This window comes from Oncorhynchus mykiss, chromosome 25, assembly GCF_013265735.2.
Source record: "Oncorhynchus mykiss isolate Arlee chromosome 25, USDA_OmykA_1.1, whole genome shotgun sequence".
NCBI lineage: Eukaryota > Metazoa > Chordata > Actinopteri > Salmoniformes > Salmonidae > Oncorhynchus > Oncorhynchus mykiss.
Window position 1 is genome coordinate 29100493 of NC_048589.1, and position 23494 is coordinate 29123986.

General features: G+C 39.4%; 3 protein-coding genes across 6 annotated transcripts; 2 read left to right on the top strand and 1 right to left on the bottom strand.

Moving 5' to 3' along the window:
* The first annotated feature begins 569 nt into the window (after positions 1-569).
* On the top strand, positions 570-5550 carry LOC110504335 (coiled-coil domain-containing protein 175). The gene is made up of 6 exons (XM_021583111.2): positions 570-721; positions 1026-1111; positions 1555-1666; positions 2646-2781; positions 4497-4725; positions 4990-5550. The coding sequence occupies exons 1-6, from the start codon at positions 655-657 to the stop codon at positions 5149-5151; spliced, it is 792 nt and encodes a 263-aa protein (XP_021438786.2). The 5' UTR covers positions 570-654; the 3' UTR covers positions 5152-5550.
* Positions 5551-5714: 164 nt separating this feature from the next.
* ccdc175 (coiled-coil domain containing 175) lies at positions 5715-13172 on the top strand. Of its 2 annotated transcripts, XM_021585157.2 has the most exons (13): positions 5719-5975; positions 6113-6194; positions 8352-8488; positions 9357-9467; positions 9720-9791; positions 9889-10024; positions 10112-10240; positions 10362-10500; positions 11905-11984; positions 12098-12250; positions 12347-12449; positions 12564-12607; positions 12858-13172. In XM_021585157.2, exons 3-13 carry the CDS (start codon positions 8364-8366, stop codon positions 13035-13037), a joined length of 1272 nt encoding a protein of 423 aa, XP_021440832.1. In that variant the 5' UTR covers positions 5719-5975; positions 6113-6194; positions 8352-8363; the 3' UTR covers positions 13038-13172. The 2 variants fall into 2 exon arrangements, with proteins under 2 accessions (XP_036818714.1, XP_021440832.1); XM_036962819.1 differs by having other exon boundaries at positions 5715-6194.
* On the bottom strand, positions 13123-21685 carry LOC110505745 (JNK1/MAPK8-associated membrane protein). 3 transcript variants are annotated; one of them, XM_036962821.1, is made up of 8 exons: positions 21539-21685; positions 20045-20124; positions 19755-19921; positions 16238-16444; positions 15799-15980; positions 14607-14683; positions 14237-14478; positions 13123-13430 (listed from the first exon to the last, which is right to left on the bottom strand). In XM_036962821.1, the coding sequence occupies exons 1-7, from the start codon at positions 21540-21542 to the stop codon at positions 14260-14262; spliced, it is 936 nt and encodes a 311-aa protein (XP_036818716.1). In that variant the 5' UTR covers positions 21543-21685; the 3' UTR covers positions 13123-13430; positions 14237-14259. The 3 variants fall into 3 exon arrangements, with proteins under 3 accessions (XP_036818716.1, XP_021440833.1, XP_036818715.1); XM_021585158.2 differs by having other exon boundaries at positions 13123-14478; positions 19755-19909; XM_036962820.1 differs by having other exon boundaries at positions 13123-14478.
* Positions 21686-23494: the final 1809 nt, after the last annotated feature.

The following is a 23494-nucleotide window of genomic DNA, read 5'->3' on the forward strand; positions in this document are numbered from 1 at the left end:
ACTTGAGGACTACTGACACATATATAATCTGTATTGGTCCATGCATGTCACATATAGGCCTATACAACGACCATGTAATGTCCATAGAAGACAGATAATAATTTCTCCAAGAAGAAATACCCCTTCATTGCAGACTGCAATGAGTATCACTTTGGATGGACACTGGAAAGTATTGTTCTTGGAATTGGTCTATCTCTGGTCCTATACTGCCATCTAGTGTACATCATTACAAGTTCTCCAAAGGAATTTCATGTAAATGAGGATGATTTGATTGACGTCTTTCCCTGACATTGTCTTTAACGACGTTGATTAATACTGGCAAAAATACATATAATGAGAGGTAGGCTATATATTACCCCCAAATAAAGGTAGGATAATGTTGTTTTTATTTAGAAAACATTTTAGTAATAACATACCAAATATAATATCTTCAAGATGCTAGAGTGATACTCATTAATATTGTTATTCCAATCCCATTCCACATGCACTTCATCTTTTTGAGTGCAAGATCTAGGCCTACTCTCACTTTTGTGTCTTGCATGTTGGTTACCATGCCAACCCATATTCGGTTCGCGCTGCTCAAACTTGGAAGCAAACGCCAAACACTGATACAAGTCAACGAAGCTAGCTATTTGCATATATTTTACATTCGACATGGCATCTTGCTTAGTGCCTGACTTTCCAGCTGTTCTGGTTGCTTTGGAGCATTTGGGCGAATTAGGTAAGAAAACAAAATGCGCCTCTCTCTCTTGCTACTGTTACACATGTCATGAGTGACTATAGCTAGCTAGCCCCTAACTATCGTCAACGAAACGTATAGAGAAGCATCCGATAAACTGCTACTTTTCAGTGTTGACAAATCCTACACTTGTGAATGAGCGCAGACGTGATGCAACCCAACCGATTACTTTGATTTGTAGTTGCCAAGTTGAATCCTTTTAATGTTTCAAATAAGTACTGTATCAGATCTAAATGTACATCGCTAATCGCACAACTTGCCTGTTTGAACGTTTGCCTTGACATAGACAAGCAGCTGAGGGATGAGGGAGTTCCATTCAGTCCTGAGGCCAGTCATCACCTGAAAGAAATAGCTGCTGCCATCACTGAACTGGTAGGCATATGCCAATAGGGAAAGAGACGATCGAACATCGGGTAGTCTAAATATTGTTGCGACCAATATGATTGATTTAATAGACTAATAAACTAATATATTATCTAAAGTGGAATTCAAACCTATCCACTGGGCACACACTGAACCAACTAGGAATAGACGTTGAATTTACGTCTGTGCCCAGTGGGTAGGTAAATATAACGTATTATCCTGAGCCATTTACTTTATGTTCGTATTCATATCTATTCTTATTTCTTATTGTTGTTGCATTGTCAAGAAGGAACCTGCAAGTAAGCATTTCGTTGGACTGTGTATACCATGTGTATCCTGTACATACAACTAATAAAACATTGAAATTAAATAAGTCCATAGAGACAATGGCCATAGAGGCCAGAAAATTTGCTTTACACACTCTTTTGAAAACCCTATTTTCTATAAATCAGGAGACTTCCAGAAGAGTAGTCCATGAACAACTGGAGGTAGAAACTATTGAAACAAGCAAGCTCCGACATCAATGCCAGAATATCCATGATGATGTTCAGAATGAGATATCAGGTAATAACTTATAATAACCCAATGATATGATTTCATAGAATACAACCCACTGGGCAAAACCTGGTTGGATCAATGTTGTTTCCACATCATTTCAACCCAAAATACAAGTGTGATGATGTTGAATCAACGTGGAAACCTGACTGGAATTGGAAGGAAGTCATCAACATAAGGGAATTTTATATTTTTTTCACCCAACTTTTAAACTATATCCAATGACATGGTGGAAATGTTTTGTGGATTTCACAATTAATTCACTTTAGTTGACAACTAAATGTAAATCAAAACTAAACATTGAACTGATGTCTGTGCCCAGTGGAAAGAAATTAATATTGCCCGGCTCTAGCCCTTTGGGGGCCCTAAGCGAGATTTGTTTTTTAGTGGCCCCAATCTTGAAAAATGTTGCAGTTCTAAAGTACATTTCCTGCAATTCTACACATTTTTCCCTTGTGCTGAGAGAAAATTTTGCAATTTTATAAAAAATATATAATGCAATTCTCATTTTGCCATGAGACAGCGAGAAAAGATTTGCAGTTTTACAGCTAATTTCCTGCCATTCTAACATTTTGCCATGACTTAATGATATCTGAGTGAGAGTGACTTAAAAAATCAGCGGGGGCCCCCAGGAGGCCAGGGTCCCTGGGCATGTGCACTGTGTGACCTGTCGGTATTTGGACATGATTACTACAAGTTTAGATAGCTGGCTAGACTAACTTACCAATATAAAAAATTGTTAGCTGACATGGCTAACTGAGTGACTGTCAGTGACTGACATAACAAGAGAATAATGTCAAACTTGCACCTTGTGTGTTCTACTATTCTAACTCTCAACAGTAAGTTAAGACCCCGACTGAGTTCCTAAGCGACTGCTTATGTCGCTTATGCCTTGAGCGGCCTTGTCGCCTGTTCTTGCCTTAAAGCTAGAATGAAAAAGCTATCCAGTCATGTTTTGCTCACAGATATGTGTCATTGTCCCTTTCAGCTGGTGTTGCGGCTGCAAGAAATATAAATGCGGGTCAAATTACTCAACTCCAAGATGAACTGAACAGTATAGTGCAAGAAATAGAATTAATGGAGAAAAAACAGGAAGTCCTTGAAAAGCAAAATGCTATTCTTTAGTAAGTAATATAAGTAATGTTGAGCAATGTATACAGTGGGGCAAAAAAGTATTTAGTCAGCCACCAATTGTGCAAGTTCTCCCACTTAAAAAGATGAGAGAGGCCTGTAATTTTCATCATAGGTACACTTCAACTATGACAGACAAAATGAGAAAAAAATCCAGAAAATCACATTGTAGGAATTTTAATGAATTTATTTGCAAATTATGGTGGAAAATAAGTATTTGGTCACCTACAAACAAGCAAGATATCTGGCTCTCACAGACCTGTAACTTCTTCTTTAAGAGGCTCCTCAGTCCTCCACTCGTTACCTGTATTAATCGCACCTGTTTGAACTTGTTTTCAGTATAAAATACACCTGTCCACAACCTCAAACAGTCACACTCCAAACTCCACTATGGCCAAGACCAAAGAGCTGTCAAAGGACACCAGAAACAAAATTGTAGACCTGCACCAGGCTGGGAAGACTGAATCTGCAATAGGTAAGCAGTTTGGTTTGAAGAAATCAACTGTGGGAGCAATTATTAGGAAATGGAAGACATACAAGACCACTGATAATATCCCTCAATCTGGGGCTCCACGCAAGATCTCACCCCGTGGGGTCAAAATGATCACAAGAACGGTGAGCAAATATCCCAGAACCACATGGGCGGACCTAGTGAATGACCTGCAGAGAGCTGGGACCAAAGTAACAAAGCCTACCATCAGTAATACACCACGCCGCCAGGGACTCAAATCCTGCAGTGCCAGACGTGTTCCCCTGCTTAAGCCAGTACATGTCCAGGCCCGTCTGAAGTTTTCTAGAGAGCATTTGGATGATCCAGAAGAAGATTGAGAGAATGTCATATGGTCAGATGAAACCAAAATAGAACATTTTGGTAAAAACTCAACTCGTCGTGTTTGGAGGACAAAGAATGCTGAGTTGCATCCAAAGATCACCATACCTACTGTGAAGCATGGGGGTAGAAACATCATGCTTTGGGGCTGTTTTTCTGCAAAGAGACCAGGACAACTGATCCGTGTAAAGGAAAGAATAAATGGGGCCATGTATCGTGAGATTTTGATTGAAAACCTCCTTCCATCAGCAAGGGCATTGCAGATGAAACGTGGCTGGGTCTTTCAGCATGACAATGATCCCAAACACACCGCCCGGGCAACGAAGGAGTGGCTTCGTAAGGTCCTGGAGTGGCCTAGCCAGTCTCCAGATCTCAACCCCATAGAAAATCTTTGGAGGGAGTTGAAGGTCTGTGTTGCCCAGCAACAGCCCCAAAACATCACTGCTCTATAGATCTGCATGGAGGAATGGGCCAAAATACCAGCAACAGTGTGTGAAAACCTTGTGAAGACTTACAGAAAATGTTTGACCTCTGTCATTGCCAACAAAGGGTATATAACAAAGTATTGAGATAAACTTTTGTTATTGACCAAATACTTATTTTCCACCATAATTTGCAAATAAATTAATTAAAAGTCCTACAATGTGATTTTCTTGATTTTTTTTTTTCTCATTTTGTCTGTCATAGTTAAAGTGTACCTATGATGAAAATTACAGGCCTCTCTCATATTTTAAAGTGGGAGAACTTGTACAATTGGTGGCTAACTAAATACTTTTTTGCCCCACTGTAGGTGTAACAGATCATAACAAAATCGGCAACATTTCACATAACATCCATGATGTTATAACTTGTTATTACTTGTTTTGCAATCTTTTTCAGTCCTGAGAGAGAGTTGGCAAAAGGTGACCATGAAAATGTCATCAACCAATTAAACTACCAGCTGTCAGAGAAGGCCAATAAACAGATTCTGCTCAATGAAACAATGAATGAGATCAAAGAAGGGAAAGCCAAGATCACAGATGTGGAGAACACTAAAGTGGAGCTAGAGGAAGACATGATTCAAGAGAGGAAGATGTTTGTTGAAACAAATGAGAATCTTCAGAGAGAGGTACATCACAGTCACCTCTTATTATAGCTACATTTTAAATGCTTAAATGTTTGTTATTTAGCAGATGCACAGGAGCAATTAGGTTTAAAAGTCCCTTGCTCAAGGGCACATCAGCAGATTTTTTACCTAATTGGCTCTTGGATTCAAACCAGAAACTTTTCGGTTACTGGCCCAATGCTCTTAACCTCTACCTGCTTACAGTATCTGAGATACTATACCCTGCTGTGAGGCACCGTCTTAATCTTATCCTCCTTGCTGGTCTAGTGTGAGGAAGTCATCAATAACATACAGGACCAGAAGAAGAACAATGAGAAGAAACGCAGGGAGCTGGACATTTTTTTAGCAGAACTGTTGGATAAGGAGGACAAAGTCACAGAGCAAAAAAAAGCAAGTGAACTGAAGTATTTCAGTGAAGTAGTAAATTAATTACATTTTCCACTAATGCTCTTCACTTGCTATAACTGCCTTTTTTATTCATGTATAGTATGATATAAACAGTGGTGTAAAGTAACTAAGTAAAAATTGTGCTACTTAAGTCGTTTTTGGTGAATCTGTACTTTACTTAACGATATATATTTTTGACTACTTTTACTCCACTACATAACTAAAGAAAATATGTACTTTTCACTCCCATAAATTTTCCCTGGCACCCAAAAGTACTTGTGACATTTTGAATGCTTAGCAGGACAGGAAAATGGTCCAATTCATGCCATTATCAAGACACGTGGTCATCCCTACTGCCTCTGATCTGGCACTCACTAAACACAAATGCTTCGTTTTTAAATGATATCTAAGTGTTGGAGTGTGTCCCTGGCTCTCCGTTAATAAAAAAAAACAAGAAAATCATACTGTCTGGTTTGCTTAATATAAGGAATTTGAAATTATTTGTAGCATTTACTTTTACTTTTGATTCTTAAGTATATTTGAGTAATTATTTACATTTACTTTTGATACTTAAGTATATTTAAAACCACATAGTTTAAGAATTTTACTCAAGTAGTACTTTACTGGGTTACTTTCACTTTTACTTCAGTCATTTTATATTAAGGTATCTTGACAATTGTCACTATCTCCACCACTGGATTTAAATACATATTTATAAATTGTGTTATTTCACCCAACACTCTTCCTTCATTGCAGCACATTGTCCAGTTAGAGCAAAGTATAGCCAAACTGACAGCGTCTGAAATCCAATACAAAGAGCAGCTGGCAGACGAGATCAACACATTTGAGGAACTTGTTCTTCAGAAGTAAGATTTGCATTCATCCAGGTACTGTATGTTGCGTAAGCATGGAGCATACATGGAATGCAAGGGATACTGTATGTTACAACATGTCTGCTTCCATCATTCCAGATTTTTCGACTCATTAACCATTGTTTCCACAGGGAATTTCATGTAAAGGAGTTGGCTGAAGTGAGAATTGTATTTGAACTGAAAGTTCAGGCACTACAGGAAAAGATTGTAGAGGTAAGAGATGGTTAGATTCTTCCAAAGCGATGCTACTACTACAGTACAGCTCCAGGGCAACATGTTGCTTCATTCTCCTCTTCCCTCTCACTCTTCTCTTCTCTCTGTTGGTGTTGCTATGGTGGAAGGGATTATAAACACCTGCATGATGTCAGATGTGAGACATCGATTTCCTGCCATTGCCAGAGGCCTCAGCCTTACTGTTCTGTAGTCAAATTGATATTTTTAGAAAGTATTCCTTCAAAGGCACTTTGTGCTAAGTCTGACCTTTAAGAGAGACAGTTCACTGGAGTGTCCTCTGATGTGCTAGAGTTCACACAGTCCCATCAAAGGGCATAGCAGCTGTGTGTGGCCATATGATCCGATGACAGGCTGACTGAACGTGAAGAAAATGCCCTTTGAATAGAATTACTCTCCTGGTATCCCCTTGTAGAGGAGTTGGGGTGTTTGTATGTGTCTGGCAAAAGTCAGAATCATACACTATATATACAAAAGTATGTGGACATCCCTTCAAATTAGTGGATTTGGCTATTTCAGCCACACCCGTTGCTAACAGGTGAACAAAATCGAACACACAGTCATGCAATCTCCATAAACAAACATTGGCAATAGAATGGCCTTACTGAAGAGCTCAGTGACTTTCAACGTGGTATCGTCATTAAATGCCACCTTGCCAACAAGTCAGTTTGTCAAATTTATGCCCTGCTAGAGATGCCCCGATCAACTGTAAGTGCTGTTATTGTGAAGAGCAACAACGGCTCAGCGACGAAGTGGTAGGCCATACAAGCTCACAGAATGGGACGACAAGTGCTGAAGTGCGTAGCACGTAAAAAATAATCTTTCCTCGGTTGTAACACTCACTACCTAGTTTCAAACTGCCTCTGGAAGCAATGTCAGTACAAGAACTGTTCGTACGCTGCCCATGGCCGAGCAGCTGCACATAAGCCTAAGATCACCATGCGCAATGCCAAGCGTCGGCTGGAGTGGTGTAAAGCTTGCCACCATTGGACTGTAGTGGAAATGTGGAAATGCTTTCTCTGGAGTGATGAATCACACGTCACCATCTGCAGTCCGACGGACCAATCAGTCCGACAGACCAACGCTACCTTCCCCTATTCATAGTGCCAACTGTAAAGTTTGGTGGAGGAGGAATAATGGTCTAGGGCTGTTTTTCATGGTTCAGGCTAGGCCCCTTAGTTCCAGTGAAGGGAAATCTTAACTTTACAGTATACAATGACATTCTAGATGATTCTGTGCTTCCAGGCCCTTTCCAGGCCCTTTCCAGGCCCAACAGGCCCTTTCCTGTTTCAGCATGACAGTGCCCTCGTGCGCAATTGAGGTCCATACAAAAATTGTTTTTTTTCGAGATCGGTGTGGAAGAACATGACTGGCCTGCACAGAGCCCTGACCTCAACCCCATTGAACACCTTTGGGATGAATTGAAATGCCGACCTCACTAATGCTTGTGGCTATATATGGAAGCAAGTCCCCGCAGCAATGTTCCAATATCGAGTGGAAAGCCTTCCCAGAGGAGTGGAGGCTGTTATAGTAGCAAAGGGGGGACCAACTCCATATTAATGACCATGATTTTGGAATGATATGTTGGACGATCAGGTGTCCACATACTCTTGGCCATGTAGTGTATGTGAAACAAATTTATGATGCTGAAGGTTGGCTTTGACTTCAGGTAGTACCTCCCCGTTTCAAAATGTTTACTCGCTACTAAACACCCCCCCTGGCATGATATGCGGGGCTCGTGTGGTCTGGGGGAGCCAGTATTGGGTGATTGTAGAGCAGGGTTCGCTAAGTGTTCTGAGCAACAACAATCTTTTTATATTTTTATATTTTTATTGTTGAACATAAAAGACTGTAAAATCACCAGCAAATCAGCTCCAATGGATTTTCATTTTGGAAATTTGTTTGAAACTATTCCTACACATAATAGAGAGGTATATGTGATCGTATACAAATATAAGCAAGGTTGAAAGTTGTGTTTTAGTCAAATATATCTGTTTGGGCTACTTGCGGTCAATTTGCAGTCTACAAATAATTTGTAATTATGCTCCGTCCCCCTAGTTGATGATCTCTGTTGTAGAGGATTCTCATGCATTATAGATCGGCGCTGTGTAGATGGGCTCTGTTCTGTTATGTGTGCAGGTGGATGGTGAGATGGAGGAGGGCCAGATAGTGAATGCCATCCGCCTGGAGTCTATTGCTAAGATGTCTGACAGATTTAAAGCTCAAAGGAAAGAGGAGGACGACGTCATGGCTGAACACCTCAATGTCTCAAGACGGTATTCCATCTATACCTCTTTGCATCCTGCATCTACGAAGGATCTAGTCAACCTGCAACACTGCTTTCCCTTTACTTTGGCTGACAGTCATTTTTACTTACATTTTAGCAGTGGTGTAAAAAAGTACCCAACTGTCATACTTGAGTAAAAGTAAAGATAATTGAATAGAAAATGACCCAAGTAAAAGTCACCCAGTAAACTTCTACTTGAGTAAATGTCAAAAACTATTTGGTTTAAAATATACTTAAGTATCAAAAGTAAAAGTATAAATAATTTCAAATTCCTTATTTTAAGCAAACCAGATGGCACCATTTTCTTGTTTTTTTAATTTATGGAAAGCCAGGGGCACACTCCAACACTCATTTACAAACAAAGCATGTTGGTTTAGTGAGTCCACCAGATCAGAGGCAGTAGGGATGATCAGGGATGTTCTCTGTTTAGTGAGTCCACCAGATCAGAGGCAGTAGGGATGATCAGGGATGTTCTCTGTTTAGTGAGTCCACCAGATCAGAGGCAGTAGGGATGATCAGGGATGTTCTCTGTTTAGTGAGTCCACCAGATCAGAGGCAGTAGGGATGATCAGGGATGTTCGGTTGATAAGTGGTTGAAGTTGACTTTTTTCCTGTCCTGCTAAGCATTCAAAATGGAACGAGTACTTTTGGATGTCAAGGAAAATGTATGGAGTAAAAAGTACAATATTTTCTTAAGGAATGTAGTGAAGTAAAAGTAAAAGTAGTCAAAAATATAAATAGTAAAGTACAGATACCCCAAAAAACTACTTAAGTAGTACTTTAGAGTATGGTCACTTAAGTACTTTACACCACTGCATTTTATCATCTGTTTGTTTGTTTGTTTGATTGATTTTCAGCTTAGAAAAGTCCAGACTTAGACTTGAGGAGCGCATTGCATCGATTGCTAAACATAAAATTGAGATCAGAGAAATGGATGAAGAGATCAAACAACTCCATGAAACCAATATGTAAGTAATATGGTCCATTTTATAATATTAGTCTATAATCTCCCCTACGAGTTTTGACACTTTTGTGTAGTATCAAAGTAACCTATTTCACTAAGGACAGCATTAACCATCTGACCAAGTTTGAAATATAATGTATAAAAATTCTAAATAATTATCTTGCAACTATAGAGCTTTTATCTGCTTGTTTAGTTATGTACTAAAAATAAAGTAAATGTCATGCAGAATTGTCAGAATAGGTTTTGTTTCTCATAGAGTTAATGCAGACCTGTTTGAAAGAAATGTGGAGGAACTGCATGGACAGCTCAATAAAGAAAAGAACAACATGTAAGCAACAAATAGTATCTCTTCATTTCATTACTGACTTTCTCTTCATAAATTGGGTGATTTGATGCGGTCTACGGTTTTTACCTTTTCTTTTCAGAGCGATCTTTGAAGTTGAAAAAGAAGTACTGTGCCAGTCTCTGGAGAATCTGAAAAAAGATCAAGTACAGCATGTGAAAGAGGTCAACTCTAATATTGGTTTAACCAGGAGGAGATATGAGGAACTGCTTGAAGAGGTTCGCTTGTTTTTCCTTAATTCTCCAGGAATCTATTGAGATAGCACATGCACTTTCTATTTGTTTAATGAATTTATATTAAATCAGGAGAAGAAACTCAGAGAGCATGTATTCATGGGCGCGTTGATTGAACGTCTCAGTAACAAGATTGTTAAGGCAGAGGAGGGGTATGAACAGATGACCATTTCCTACAATGCCGAGATCCAACAGTTCATCGTAAGTATATATATATTTACATTTTACATATAACTCAGCTAGCGGACATTAGTAAGCCTCATCACGAATACAAGCTGTTGAGAAAACATGTATTTAATGTCTTCTTCTTCTGTGAAATTAGACTGAAGCGGAGTCAGTGATACAGAGCCGACTGGAGAAGGAGGAGGACCTGAAGGGTAAAGAGTCTATCTTGGAGGATGCGGAGGCCCAGTTTGACATTGACCAGTCCAGGCACCAAAAACTAAAAAACCATACCTCAGGTATTGACCCAATAATCTGCTAATATATCTATAATAACAACTATAATAACACAGAGACGCACTCGTACAAAGCTCTCCCCCGCCCTCCATTTGGCAAATCTGATCATAATTCTATCCTCCTGATTCCTTCTTACAATCAAAAACTAAAGCAGGAATTAACAGTGACTCGCTCAATACGGAAGTGGTCAGATGACACAGATGCTAAGCTACAGGACTGTTTTGCTAGCACAGATCAAATCAAGTTGTATTGGTCACATACACATGCAGATGTTATTGCGAGTGTACTGTAGTGAAATGCTTGTGCTTCTAGTTCCGACAGTGCAGCTACCTAATACACACAAATCTAAGCAAAGGGATGGAATAAGAATATACATATAAATATATGGATGAGCGATGACCGAGCAGCATAGGCAAGATGCAATAGATGGTATAAAATACAGTATATACATATGAGATGAGTAATGCAAGATATGTAAACTGTTCTCTCTGCTACTGCACAGCAAAGCGGTACTGGAGAGCCAAGTCTAGGTCTAAAAGGCTTCTTAAAGCTTCTACTCCAAGCCATAAGACTGCTGAACAGTAATGATGGACTGTTGTTTCTCTTTTCTTATTTGAGCTGTTCTTGCCATAATATGGACTTGGTCTTTTACTAAATAGGCCTATCTTCTGTATACCACCCCTACCTTGTCACAACACAACTGATTGGCTCAAACTCATTAAGTAGGAAAGAAATTCCTCAAATTAACTTTTAATAAGACACACCTGTTAATTAAAATGCATTCCAGGTGACTACCTCATGAAGCTGGTTGGGAGAATGCCAAGAGTGTGCAAAGCTGTCATCAAGGCAAAGGGTGGCTACTTTGAAGAATCTCAAAAATATTTTGATTTGTTTAACACTTTTTTGGTTACTACAGTACATGATTCCAAATATGTTATTTCATAGTTTTGATGTCTTCACTATTATTCTACAATATAGACAATATTTATTTTAAATAAAGAAAAACCCTTGAATGAGTAGGTGTGTCCAAACTTTTGACTGGTGCTGTACATATTACCTCGACTAAGCTGTACCCCCGCACATTGACTCAGTACCCCCTGTATATACAGTAGCCTCGTTATTGTTATTTGATTGTTGCGCTTTTATTTTTTACTTTAGTTTATTTCGTAAATATTATTTTTCTTAAAACTGCATTGGTGGTAAAGTGCTTGTAAGTAAACATTTCACTGTAAGGCCTACACCTGTTGTATTCGGCGCACTTGACAAATACAATTTGATTTGATTTAGTAGACAATATCAAGTAGACATACACAAATATACAGATATCTCAAAGAATGTGCTCACTATAACTTAAAAAATCATGTAGTGCAGCATTTTATAATTACTTAAATGATTTTCCCCACCAGAGTTAAAGAGTAAGAACAATCATCTGGAGCTCTTCATCCAGGATATGAAAGAGAGGACTAGTACTCTTCTCAAACCAAAGGTGAGTTTCATAACAAAAACATTTAGTATGTACATCTTGGTTACCACACACTCTAAAAGGCAAGCTGTGAAGTGTAATAGCATTAAAACAGTATGCTTGTAACTGACTGACAGGAGGACATGAAGAGGAGTCTAGAGGGTTTGCGTGAGAAACACATGGAGCTGCTGACGTCTCACACTGCAAACATCATCGCCACGGAGAAGAGCATCTATGACAACGGGATGATGCTGGAGCAGGTCAATATGGAGAACAGTAGACTGCATGTGGTAAGAGATATGAGTCACTCACAATGGCCCTCCATACTGAACTACACCACTCACTCACCTACCAAGCAAAAACTCAATGTAAACATTGTTTTTCAGTGTATTGAACAAATGAAGGAGGACATATGGAACACCAGGAAAGACCAGGAAAGACACACAAAGGAGATTGGGTGGCTGAAAGAGGAGGTTCATTCTCTATTTGGTGAGCATCAGCCGAGCTCAATGACTCCAACTATTGTAAACCGTTGTGCATAACATTTAGTTCAGTCTGTCAGGTTTCAATATCATCATAACTTATAAACGCATCTTCCGCTAGAGAGCCTGCTTGATGCTTGGGCAGAGGACACTGTGGTGACTGAGGTAAGGATTCTTAATACATGGCTGGTCAGTCCAGCAGCTTACTGTACATACGCCATTTCATTTTTTACAACCTGTGATGTTAACTTATAGCCTGACCACATGCTGACAGACAACCGTGTACATGACCAGATTTCTCTGGTTAACGTATTTTGACAAATCCACAGTGCAGGACTTGAGTGATTTGTAAGTATATAGTAAACTGTCATGAAGAGACCACACTAAACCATCCATGACTCATTCAACACTTCAGGAATCTTCAGAGAGAGACCACAAGATTCTGGAGGCTATCTACAGACTCATGACCAAGATCCACGACAGGAAGTTCCAACTGGGGGATATCAACAGTAGACTAGAGGAGGAACTGAAGGGCATGAGTTCCCTGTTAGCCAGTAATAAATCAAACATTGCACTTAAAGAACAGGGCAACTAAAGTGAGATATCAAGAAGGATTACATCAACACAATTGTTTTGTTATAAAAAAACTCAGCACAAGTGAAAGTCATATGAGATGAAAGTAGATGAGTACACACTTCTGATTTTATTTCAGAAAAATCATACTTTATAACACTGCATTTCACAAGTTTTTTTGAACAATACATTTTACAAGTCAAAGTTGTAGCTAGTCAAGTCCTCGTTCTGTATGTTTTACACTGCAATAAAAATATATATTTCTAATAAACACATCCATTGTCATCTATTTACAAGCATTCTATGAGCATGCATAAAATACATTCACAATTTAATTTCCTTACTATCCAGCAAGCGTATTTCCCCAACATAATTTACGGGGAAACAGCAGGATAATTTTCATTCCATTTTTGATCAAGCAAAATAATGGAACTATATTCCACTTGGCTTGTAACATAATATTAGGTTATAATAAACTATTTTATCTGCCACTGGATGTATGCATGTGTTCAGAGTTTTTGGCACATTAGATTTAGTTTAAGAACATCTAACAACTTAAACTATTGGACAATCCAGAGACCATCTTTGATTTCACTGCAACAATCAAGGATATCTGAGCTTAAAACAATCACGGATGTTAAGCATATATGATTTTTTAATTTAACTAGGCAAGTCAGTTTCGAAGAAATTCTTATTTACAATGACGGCCTAACCCCGGCCAAACCCTAACGACGCTGGGCCAATTGTGCGCCGCCCTATGGGACTCTCAATCATGGCCGGTTGTGATACAGCCCAGGATCGAACCAGGGTCTGTAGTGATGCCTCTAGTACAGAGATGCAGTGACGTAGATCGCTGAGCCACTCAGGAGCCCAAAATAATGACACAGAGTGAATATCTAATGATAAAACATGTCTCAAAACAGCCTCAATGAGGAACAGTACATCTTAGGCCTTAGGTTGTAAAGACAACATTCATGTGGACACAAACGATACCATTCAATAATTAACACTTGAAATATATATGGAGCTTTGTAGTTTATAGACATACAGTATGTACACGTTGTTTGTATTCCCAGCTTAGTTCTAGGAATATCCTAAAATCTTTTCACTGTGAGAGGAATATCAACTATCAACACTGCATGCAGCAGTCATCCTACCATACTCAGAGAAGGCAGTAAAGGCTGCTCGTGGCAACATGAATTCCCTGAGTCTAACTTTAATACCCACATCCATCTATAATAGTTCTAGTGGCCGTTGCCGCCTTCTGACAGAATCCGGCTAGGTTCAGTGAACCTGGCAGTGAGCAGGTAGAAAAGGGCGGGTCCAGGTACCAGGGCCAATAGAGGTAGGTCCTGCTCCAGTTTATCCAATCGGGAGATGGAGATGATGCCATACGCGTGAAGTAGCCAATGGCTGAAGAGCACCACCAACCTCTTCTTCTTGGCAGCGAGATTCTTGAAAGACTATGGATAGGAGTAAAGGGAGAAAACACTTAGGAAATGGGATATGTGCTCAAACAATTATATTGACTGAGCTGATATCAAAATTAAAAAATGTTGGTTAGGAAAATATAAAATAAGCAGTTTCTTGCCTGTATTTCTGAGGCTGACATGTACACTGCCAGGGTAACCAGGGACAACACCAAAATAATGTATGGAAAAGCATAATCTGAAAAACAGAAAGCATCACACTTATACCACAGTCACATGGCAAGACCTTTAGTCTCGCCAGGCCAAATCTTGTCTCGTTGCATCGACTACTGGAAGTCTAGAGAACTTCAGTATTGGATTTAGTTTTTAGGGTGGCTGTTAACTAGTGATGGGGGTTGAAACAATACAGTCAGATAAATTGCTATTATTTAGTACAATATTATATAGCTACCTTGACACCAAGTATCGATTTATAAATATAAATATATATATATATTTATAAATATAAATATAAATATAAATATAAATATATATATATATATATATATATATATATATATATATATTGTGCAAGTATAAGTTCTATATTGTGCAAGTTCTCACTTAAAAAGATGAGAGGCCTGTAATTTTCATCATAGGTACACTTCAACTATGACAGACAAAATGAGAAAGAAAAAAAAAAATCAAGAAAATCACATTGTAGGATTTTTAATGAATTGATTTGCAAATGATGGTGGAAAATAAGTATTTGGTCAATAACAAAAGTTTATCTCAATACATATACCCTTTGTTGGCAATGACAGAGGTCAAACGTTTTCTGTAAGTCTTCACAAGGTTTTCACACACTGTTTGCTGGTATTTTGGCCCATTCTATATAATTTATTTCCTTCTCAATGCATTTGAGCCAATCAGTTGTGTTGTGACAAAGTAGGGTTGGTATACAGAAGATAGCCCTATTTGGTAAAACACAGATGTCTCAAGTTGAGGTATGCAATTAGCATGCTGACTGCAGGAATGTCATGGAGTCTACATGAAAACTAGTGACACATTTGTACTTATCAAACCCATCATATATTGTGGCCTATGTGATCTCTGGCAATAGTTCTGGTGGACATTCCTGCAGTCAGCATGCTAATTGCATACCTCAACTTTTATTTTTGGTCTTCCTGAGGAGAACTTCCCCAGGCATTGGAACAGAACGTGAGATGCCTAGGCTTCCGAGGCAACAAGACCTATGGCCTAAAAATAATGCATTTCACATAAATCAATTATGTAACCATAAATACTATATAAATGGAAACTGAACCGGGCTGGCCCGAACCAGACCGGACCCTTATTTGAAAGCATACTCACAGAGCAGGCCGCCTCCCACAGCTTGCAGGACTGTCAGGATGGGGAAGAAGTAGAGAGCAGCGTAGATGCTCTTGAAGCGGTCAGATTTCCCCAGACCACAGGCAATCTTCTTGACCAGGAGTGGCCGCAGCAGCATCATAAACATCAGGCAGAAGGCGTAGTAGATCAACACTATAGTGTACCTGCGGATACAGAATAAGTCATGTTATTCAATGAACAAAACATCTCACATCACACTGCTCTGAAGCTGAACATGCCAACCAATTTCATATGTTCAGCTCATATCAGTTGATGATGAGACTGTTTCCAGATAGAGACTGAAATTAATCTTGGACTAAAAAGCTATTTCAGCATGCTTTGAGTCCAGGACTAACTGAGAAACAAGCCCTAAAAGTGCATAGATCCCATTCATGACGTGGACGAGCCATAGGCTACTCACAGGGGAAAGACAGCTTCCTGTGTGCAGTGTAGAGTGGTGATGTAGTCTGGGCTGGGGTTGTACAGCATGGTGTACCAGTCTGAAAGCATCTGGACTCTGCAGGACCTGATAGACAGCAGACCCACTGGGTCGTTGACCAGCAGAGTCACCATAGCCGCAGCGCTGCACTCAAACAGGGCTGTGATGTGTTGGAAGAGGGCACTGGAGCTTCAGAAAGATATACATAATATCAGTAACATTAACATGAGTTACCAAGTAGGCTACAACAGGACCATGTTAAACTCCTTTCATAAAAATCCTCTACAGCAGTGTTGGGGAGTAGTGAACTGCATGTAGTTCAACCAGTAATTCAACTACATTTTGCAGTAGCTTGATGGTAGAATAACTAAATTCAAAATCTTGTGTTTTAAGTAGTTAATTACTTTTTGTCATGTAGCAAAAATAAAATACAATATGGGTGAAGTAGTCAAGAATTTCCTTTCTTTTTCGGCATCAGACATACCTAATTCACACTTGAAACATAGTTTTTGTGTTTAATAGGCTAAATTACACATTCTGTTAACAGCTGACTCCCGAGTGATCTGGTCTTGCAATTTGTAGTTTAAGTGTTCAGATTTCGATATGATAATTTATAACGAAGTAGCTTGGATGTAGTGAACTACTTTTTCAAAGTAACTTTAGTTAAGGAAACAGTTTTTTTCTTTAAAAAGCTTTAATGCAACTTAACCTCTTTTACAAGTAATTGGTAACTTGGTCAACTATATTTTCAGAGTAGCTTCCCCAACACTGCTCTACAGTAAATGTCACAATATGTAGCCTATTGGCCATGGGTATGACAAGTGGAGCGTGTTCATGGATGCAATGGGATGCAAGGCTTCCCCCCCCAAAAAATACCAAGAAGAAAAATAAAAAAAATATATATATTTCATCTCTCGGAGTTTCTTAAACTTCCTTACATTCTTAAGAAGCTGAATGTATCTCACCAGAGAAAGAATCAGAGCGAACAAAACCAACAAAACAAAAAAAGTGTCAAGGGAAGCAGGTTTGGATTTGGCTTTAGACCAATCACATCACAAACCAAACGTCATTATTGACAGAAAAAAATGGAATTGTTGCATATCATTGTGTGGTTGTCCTCCGGTGTCTAGCTAGCTACTTTTGGTATCTTTTAGTTGTCACTAGGGTTGGAAAGGGTCGGAAACCTTCCTGTACATTTTTCCAGGAAATTTTCCATGGGAAGTCCATGGGAATTTTGCTTTTAACTATCCCCAATTCAATGGAATTGCAACCCTCTGCATACACAGTGCACTCTTCCATCACATGCACAGCTGATTCTCAAGATCTTGCACACTAATGAGACGCTATTGAGCCCACACTACTACAATGTCTGAGCCAAGGACCACATCCTTTCTGGTAAGTTTTGATTACAATACTGGACGGGGTAAATATATTTTATATGACATACATGATTTTTTGTTAACTAGTAAATAGTAGCCTACAGCAAAGTGTGTTGAAATTACACTGCTCAAAAAAATAAAGGGAACACTTAAACAACAGAATGTAACTCCAAGTCAATCACACTTCTGTGAAATCAAACTGTCCACTTAGGAAGCAACACTGATTGACAATACATTTCACATGCTGTTGTGCAAATGGAATAGACAACAGGTGGAAATTATAGGCAATTAGCAAGACACCCCCAATAAAGGAGTGGTTCTGCAGGTGATGGAAGGAGGAGGGAGGTTTTCACTCAAAATCTCACGATACATGGCCCCATTCATTCTTTCCTTTACAAAGATCAGTCATTCTGGTCCCTTTGCAGAAAAACAGCCCCAAAACATGATGTTTCCACCCCCATGCTTCACAGTAGGTATGGTGTTCTTTGGATGCAACTCAGCATTCTTTGTCCTCCAAACACGACGAGTTGAGTTTTTACCAAAAAGTTATATTTTGGTTTCATCTGACTATATGATATTCTCCCAATCTTCTTCTGGATCATCCAAATGCTCTCTAGCAAACTTCAGACGGGCCTGGACATGTACTGGCTTAAGCAGGGGGACACGTCTGGCACTGCAGGATTTGAGTCCCTGGCGGCGTAGTGTGCGACTGATGGTAGGCTTTGTTACTTTGGTCCCAGCTCTCTGCAGGTCATTCACTAGGTCCCCCCGTGTGGTTCTGGGATTTTTTGCTCACCGTTCTTGTGATCATTTTGACCCCACGGGGTGAGATCTTGCGTGGAGCCCCAGATCGAGGGAGATTATCAGTGGTCTTGTATGTCTTCCATTTCCTAATAATTGCTCCCACAGTTGATTTCTTCAAACCAAGCTGCTTACCTATTGCAGATTCAGTCTTCCCAGCTTGGTGCAGGTCTACAATTTTGTTTCTGGTGTCCTTTGATAGCTCTTTGGTCTTGGCCATAGTGGAGTTTGGAGTGTGACTGTTTGAGGTTGTGGACAGGTGTCTTTTATACTGACAACAAGTTCAAACAGGTGCCATTAATACAGGTAATGAGTGGAGGACAGAGGAGCCTCTTAAAGAAGAAGTTACAGGTCTGTGAGAGCAAGAAATCTTGCTTGTTTGTAGGTGACCAAATACTTATTTTCCACCATAATTTGCAAATAAATTCATTAAAAATCCTACAATGTGATTTTCTGGATTTTTTTTCTTCAAATTTTGTCTGTTATAGTTGAAGTGTACCTATGATGAAAATTACAGGCCTCTCATTTTTTTAAGTGGGAGAACTTGCACAATTGGTGGCTGACTATATACTTTTTTGCCCCACTGTATATCCATCCTGCCCTGCCTTTCTAAAGTCTTCGAAAGACAAGTGAACAAACAGATCACCGACCATTTCGAATCCCACCGTACCTCAGCCACGCTCAAGGTACTAAACGATATCATAACCGCCATCGATAAAGACACTACTGTGCAGCCGTATTCATCGACCTGGCCAAGGCTTTCGACTCTGCCAATCTCCGTATTTTTATCGGCAGACTCAACAGCCTTGGTTTCTCTAATGACTGCCTCGCCTGGTTCACTAACTACTTCTCAGATAGAGTTCAGGGTGTCAAATCGGAGGGCCTGTTGTCCAGACCTCTGGTAGTCTCTATGGGGGTGCCACAGGGTTCAATTCTCAGGCCGGCTATTTTCTCTGTATATATCAATGATGTCGCTCTTGCTGCTGGTGATTCTTTGATCCACCTCTACGCAGACGACACCATTCTGTATACATCTGGCCCTTCCTTGGACACGGTGTTAACAAACCTCCAAATGACCTTCAATGCAATACAACACTCCTTCCGTGATTATTCTGCCACTGTCTTTTTATTATCTCGGCCTTTAGCCCTATATCACAGTGCCAAGGCTTATGAACTAACAAGTTATTGAGTAAACGACGCAATTATCAAAACAGATAGGTTGTAGTGTTTTTTTTTCTGGATTAGCTTCTCCAGTGATTTAACCTACATGCAACAATTGGTTATGACTGCAGTAATTTGGGGTGAAAATGAGACATTACCTTTTCTTCCCAGAGTACCACTCGATGAAGAACCAGTGTAGAACCAGTGGCAGCATTGCCATGAAGCCCAGGTACAGCCAGTCATAAAGTTCAGGGGATTCTGTACACTTCTCACAGATCTTCTGCATGTTTGTCTTCTCTCCTCTGGGACATACCTGATAATTCAACTACATTTTAGGGTATGGGTTTAGCCTAATACTCGGTTACAGAACTTAGTGCTACATTAGTAGCTAGAATGGCCTTCCAACAGCTCAGTTGATTTGTTAAAATTCAGCTGGAACTATACTCGCCCCACATTCTCCATCAAATGAGCCATTTATCAACATCTTGCCACAATAATGTCCCGGACAGGTTGAACTCATGGCTACGGCTGTAATGAAACAGTAATACAACAAGTCAGTTATTGACAATACTGCGGACATCTAACAATGTAGCTACATTATATGAACAAAAGTATCTGGACACCTGCTCGTCGAACATCTCAATGCAAAATCATCTGCATTAATATGGAGTTGGTCTTCCCTTTGCTGCTATAATAGCCTCCACTCTTCTGGGAAGGCTTTCCACTAAATGTTTGAACATTGCTGCGGGGACATGCTTCCATTCAGCCACAAGCGCATTACTGAAGTCAGTAGATTATGTTGGTCGATTAGGCCTGGCTCATAATTGGCGTTCCAATTCATCCCAAAGGTGTTCGATGGGGTTGAGGTCAGGGCTCTGTGCAGGTCAGTCAAGTTCTTCCACGCCGATTTCAACAAACCCTTTCTGTATGGTCCTCGCTTTGTGCACAGGGGCATTTTCATGCTGAAACAGTACAAGGCCTTCCCCAAACTGTTGCCACAAAGTTGGAAGCACAGAATCATCTAGAATGTCATTGTATGGTGAAGCGTTAAGATTTCCCTTCACTGGAACTAAGGGACCTAGTCCTAACCATGAAAAAGAACCCCAGACCATTATTCCTCCTCCACCAAACTTTACAGCTGGCACTATGCATTGGGGCATCCTGGCATCCACCAAACCCAGATTCGTTCATCGGACTCCTAGATGGTGAAGTGTGATTCATCACTCCAGAGAAAGCATTTCCACTGCTGAAGAGTCCAATGGCAGCGAGCTTTACACCACTCGCTTGGCAATAAGTATGGTGATCTTAGGCTTGTATGCAGCTGCTCAGTCATGGAAACCCATTTCATGAAGCTGACTTTGCTTCCAGATGCAGTTTGGAACTCGGTAGTGAGTTTTGCAACCGAGGACAGACTATTTTTATACGCTATGCATTTCAGCACTCCGTGGTTCAGGTCTGTGAGCTTGTGTGGCCTACCACTTCACGGCTGAGCTGTTGTTGCTCCTAGACATTAACACTTCACAATATCAGCAATTACAGTTGACCGGGCCAGCTCTAGCAGGGCAAAAATTGGACAAACTGACTTGTTGGAAAGGTGGCATCCTATGACGGTGCCACGTTGAAAGTCACTGCGCTCTTCAGTAAGGCCATTCTACTGTCAATGTTTGTTGATGGAGATTGCATGGCTGTGTGCTCGATTTTATACATCTGTCAGCAACAGGTGTGGCTGAAATAGCCGAATCCACTAATTTGAAGGGGTGTCCACATACTTTTGTATATATAGTGTAACGTTACTTATCACCTAAAAACTAGCAAGTATGTTGGTTAGCTAGCTAAAATAGCTAACTAGCTATCTAGCGTTCCTGGTTTAGGCAACAGGGCGTAATATTAAAGTCATCACATCATTAAGCAGACACTTTCCAAGTATAATGTAGCTACATACCCATATTATTATTCAATATCCATAAGATTTAGATGAATACTTGGTACATGATGTTTCCAAACAACGATTTAATTTCTGCTACATCAACCGACAAACCGGAAGCTCCTCCTACAGTGGTTCGGTCGTCACTAGTTACCACAAGCACAAAGTCATAAACCACGCCTATTTCTGCATTTGAGCTTCTTAAAATTATATTTTAAAGCAAAGCTTAACCCCACTGCTAACCTAATGTCTAACCATAAAGTACATTTTTATTTCATGAATTGTTACGATATACCCAATTTTTACTTTGTTGCTGTGGTATCTAGTGGAAACCCAATAGGTCTTCAATTTACTTCTTCGCCCTTTTTGGTTTGTATGCGTCAAGCTGACTAAAGATACGCGCAACAGCGCAACCTTGGGTTCCGAAAAAATGCCAACCCCAAATTGAGCACAGTGGACAAATACTGATCAAATGATGACAAATACTGCTCAAATTCAGCTGTAATTTATTTATTTTTATATAAAAAGCATCACAAGAATATTGACGTCTTGATTTTGTCCAAAGTAAGATAAACTAAATAAGCAAAATTGACAATGTACACACTTTAGCCTCGTTTACGCCTTGCGCTAACGTGTGAGTTTTGTAATCATCTGATCAATATGATCTAATTACTATCTGATCAAAGTTTGTCGCGTCTACACATGATGTTAAAATGTCTCTCTTATCCGTCCACTGTGTCCACATTGTGATCACATTTCCTGGTGCCTCCCTGTATGCAAAATATTTGAAGATTATTTTCAATATAATGTGAATGTATTTATTTTAAGACAATTATTGATGCCATAAGTCAATGGTACTAGCTGTCAATAAAAAAAGTATAGATTTTTTTACAAGCATTTTGCTACATCTGCAATAACATCTGCTAAACACATGTATGTGACCAATAAAATCTGTACTTGATTGATTTCCAGATGGCTCCCTGACTACCTCCAGAGGTGGTCAGGAAGATCTGATCACAATGTGTCTTAATCGTCTACACCTGTCTAAAAATGTTGGCCCAATCAGAATGTGGACAAGATCAGAACAGAGAATACACGTAAGCACCAGATGTAAGTAGGGCTTTTCTTTAACCTCAACGTCAACTTGGTTTGATCTTCACATTGTTGTATTTTTAGCTGTATATATAGTATTTTTTATGTTTTCAGTATATTTTGAAAACTTTCAGACAATGCACATAATCACACAAAAAAAATGTATGACTTTATTTTAAAGGTACCTGATAAACTATTTATAAATTGTGTGTTCACCATTTCTTTATCATAAGTCCCGCATTTATAAACCATTTACGAATCATTAGTTAAGTCTTTGTGCAGTCCTTAATCTAAAGTGAGTGCTATTTATACTTTATAAACATTTTATAAATGTTTTGAGTGACCAGGGTAATGTTTCACAAAAAGATGGACATGCCATTGGTAGACATTCCAGCAGTACGTGGTAAAATAATAAGCACACAACACAGGTTCAACTAGCTTACTAGCATTTACAAATATGAGAATAATGATTCATAAATGGTGAACTCACAATTTATAAATGCCTTATTAATGGTTTATTAGGTACCCATAAAATAAAGTGTTAGCAAAGTTAACTCAAGTTAACTGATTAACTCTAACAACCTCCCTATAGAGAGAGAGAGAGAGAGATAGAGGCTGAAAGACACAGACAGACAGACAGACAGACAGACAGACAGAGAGAAAGAAAGAAAGAAAGAAAGAAATACAAAGCCCTGTGCTACAGAGCGATGGACCTAAAGAAGAATCCACTCAGTCAGCTGGTTCTGGGGCTCTGTTCACAAACACAAACAGACCCCAGCACAGCAGCACAATTAGACCCAATCAAATAATTTATTTTTATTTTACCTTTATTTAACCAGGCAAGTCAGTCAAGAACAAATTCTTATTTTCAATGACGGACTA

Bases quoted from the DNA above. Each gene is read 5' to 3' on its own strand.
- LOC110504335 (XM_021583111.2), top strand. From the start codon at position 655: ATGGCATCTTGCTTAGTGCCTGACTTTCCAGCTGTTCTGGTTGCTTTG. The intron at 722-1,025 runs GTAAGAAAACAA...GCCTTGACATAG, and splicing joins GGAGCATTTGGGCGAATTAG to ACAAGCAGCTGAGGGATGAG. The intron at 4,726-4,989 runs GTACATCACAGT...TTGCTGGTCTAG, and splicing joins ATGAGAATCTTCAGAGAGAG to TGTGAGGAAGTCATCAATAA.
- LOC110505745 (XM_036962821.1), bottom strand. The intron at 19,922-20,044 runs GCGAGTATAGTT...CCTAAAATGTAG, and splicing joins CATTTGATGGAGAATGTGGG to TTGAATTATCAGGTATGTCC. The intron at 16,445-19,754 runs GTAATGTCTCAT...ATCTTTCTGAAG, and splicing joins TGGTACTCTGGGAAGAAAAG to CTCCAGTGCCCTCTTCCAAC.
- ccdc175 (XM_036962819.1), top strand. From the start codon at position 6,033: ATGCAAGGGATACTGTATGTTACAACATGTCTGCTTCCATCATTCCAG. The intron at 9,468-9,719 runs GTAAGTAATATG...TGTTTCTCATAG, and splicing joins CAACTCCATGAAACCAATAT to AGTTAATGCAGACCTGTTTG. The intron at 12,251-12,346 runs GTAAGAGATATG...ATTGTTTTTCAG, and splicing joins AGAACAGTAGACTGCATGTG to TGTATTGAACAAATGAAGGA.